We start from the raw sequence: 2436 nt of genomic DNA, 5'->3' as shown, positions 1-2436 counted from the left end.
ACTTACTTACTTACTTACTTACTTACTTACTTACTTACTGACTTATTTACTTACTTACTTACTTACTTACTTACTTACTTACTTACTTACTTACTTACTTACTTAATGATCCCGCGCCGATCCTCCGGTGCATGGGGCCGTGGTAAAAGACCTCCACTGTTGAAAGTATTGAAATTTTCAAAATATTGAAAAGTGCTCCGTCACCGGCTCATTTTTCAACATTTTTCTACGAAAAAATTACTAAATGTTCAATGCTTTGTATAATGCAAAAAATTTGAATACATTTGTTTGAACGAAAGCTCTTTAAAAAATTCGTAAAAATGGTGTTTTTTTACCCGTTAGACCCTACTCCCCCTTAAAAAAACAGAAAAATGGCTATCGGTGTGATCTGATTTGCGCTTACGCAGTAACAAATTTATCGATTGATTTTCAAGCGTACTTTTCGATATAAAAATATGCTCAGCGGTCGACCGCTGGTGAAGTCAGGATTTTTCTCCAATCAGGAAGACCTCTGAAGAATTTGGAAAAACAGCAATGCAGTGGCGCAGCTCAATTATTAGGCCACAGCAAGAGAAAAGGGGAATATTCTGCAATGGGCGAAAAAATGCAGTTCTTTTTTAAATTGCTGCGAAGCGCGTTGCTTGTAGGCGACAGATATTTGAAAAATATTTGGTTGCAGCCAGTTCCAGTTTGTTGAGACGATATCCTTCGGATAAATATTAAAACACTTTGATTAACTCGCACTACAGATTATATTTATTAATTATTCCTCCACAAGTCACAGCCACGTCTACACTTCTCGGCTACCGTACAGTGTCTGCCCTCTCATTCGGTCATCGACTTCCCACACTCTCGAGAACCAAGGTTATCACATTCACAGGTGAGGCGGTCACCGAGGGGCGCGACCCTACAACCCCCCCTTAACTTTACATATTTAATGTGGGATAAAATCCTTGAAACGTGTCGGTTCAACCCTCATCCTTTTAGGTTGAGTATCCATCCTATCCGGACGTTCTAGCTTCTTCAAGTGCGCAACGTTTCTTCGGAGCTCCTTGCCAGTTGCCTGAGATTTAACTGTTGTATCACTGCCCTGTTTCTTCACCACTGCGTATTCCTCCGGAGCGAATGTTGTGTCCAGTTTGTTATCCTTCTTCGTTCTCTTCACCAACACACTGTCCCCAACGACAATGTCGCTAACTCGAGCTTTCCTTTTGCTATCTGCATAGACTTTCCCTTTTTCCTTCATGATCTTGTCTCTATCCCGAACTTCTCCATCTTCTACCCTTGTAAGTGGAACTTGAGGCAGTTTGCTGCGAATTTTCCTACCAAACATCAGTTCTCCTGGAGATTTGCCTGTTGTAGTGTGATTTGTAGAATGATACGTCAATAAGTAGCGCCGCATTTCAGCTCTCCAATCTTTCCCCAGCTCTTGCGCTATCCTTAGCCTCTTAAGCAGGGACCGATTCTGTCGCTCCACTTCGCCGTTCATTGCAGGCCACAATGGTATGGTGTTGACGATTTGTATTCCACTAGACTCACAAAAACTCCGGAATTCTTCGCATTTTTCACTGAATTGTGGCCCATTGTCTACTCGTAAGGTGACTGGGATACCATACCGGCTGAAAATAATGGCCAGCTCCGCCACAGTGTCCGCTGCTGTGATGGAATTCATTTCTACAACCTCCATGAAGCGGCTATAGTAGTCTATTACTACCAACAGATATTGACCGTCCGGCAGTGGACCCAGAAAATCCGCTGCAACATCTACCCAAGGCTGAGTCGGGAGTTCTTTCCGGATCATCGGTTCTGGGACACTTGGTGCTGCCACTAGTGTACAGCCTTTACATTGCTTCACGAACTTCTCGACCTGCTGGTCCATATTTGGCCACCATACATTTGACCTAAGATGACTTTTCATCAATTTCATCCCTGGATGACCTTCATGAGCGAGACATAGCACCCTCTCCCGTAGTTTAGTAGGAATGATTATACGATCCACTCTCATCAAAACATTATTTATGATGCAAAGTTCATTCGCTACTACCTTGAATGCCAAAGGTAAACTCCGTTGGTCATCGTTTTGAATCAACCGTACTACTTCGCGCAATTCTTCATCTTGCTTACTAGCTTCTTCAATTTCATCCCATTTAAGAGCAGAAGCAGTAGCAGCGTAAGCAGCGACTTCCCTAATGAAAATTTCTTCATTAGGATCGAACGGAACAGCCTTTGACATAGATAGACGTGAAAGCGCGTCAGCAATGTTCCTATCTCCAGGAATGTGTACGATCTGATAGTCAAAAGACTGTAAACGCAGCACCCACCTTTCAATACGCGCACAAGGCTTAGATCGAGACGTAAACAAGAATTCAAGTACCTTGCAGTCAGTCACTAGGTCAAAATTTCTGCCATATAGGTACATCCGAAACCTTTCTACAC

General features: G+C 42.9%; 1 protein-coding gene across 1 annotated transcript; it reads right to left on the bottom strand.

Annotated features, from left to right (window-relative positions):
• Positions 1 to 934: 934 nt before the first annotated feature.
• Positions 935 to 2233, bottom strand: LOC129753373 (uncharacterized protein K02A2.6-like). The gene has a single exon (XM_055749192.1). The coding sequence runs from the start codon at positions 2231 to 2233 to the stop codon at positions 935 to 937; it is 1299 nt and encodes a 432-aa protein (XP_055605167.1).
• Positions 2234 to 2436: the final 203 nt, after the last annotated feature.

Source organism: Uranotaenia lowii, chromosome 3 (assembly GCF_029784155.1).
Source record: "Uranotaenia lowii strain MFRU-FL chromosome 3, ASM2978415v1, whole genome shotgun sequence".
NCBI lineage: Eukaryota > Metazoa > Arthropoda > Insecta > Diptera > Culicidae > Uranotaenia > Uranotaenia lowii.
This window is presented reverse-complemented; position numbering and strand designations above follow the sequence as displayed.

Bases quoted from the DNA above. Each gene is read 5' to 3' on its own strand.
- LOC129753373 (XM_055749192.1), bottom strand. From the start codon at position 2,233: ATGTCAAAGGCTGTTCCGTTCGATCCTAATGAAGAAATTTTCATTAGG.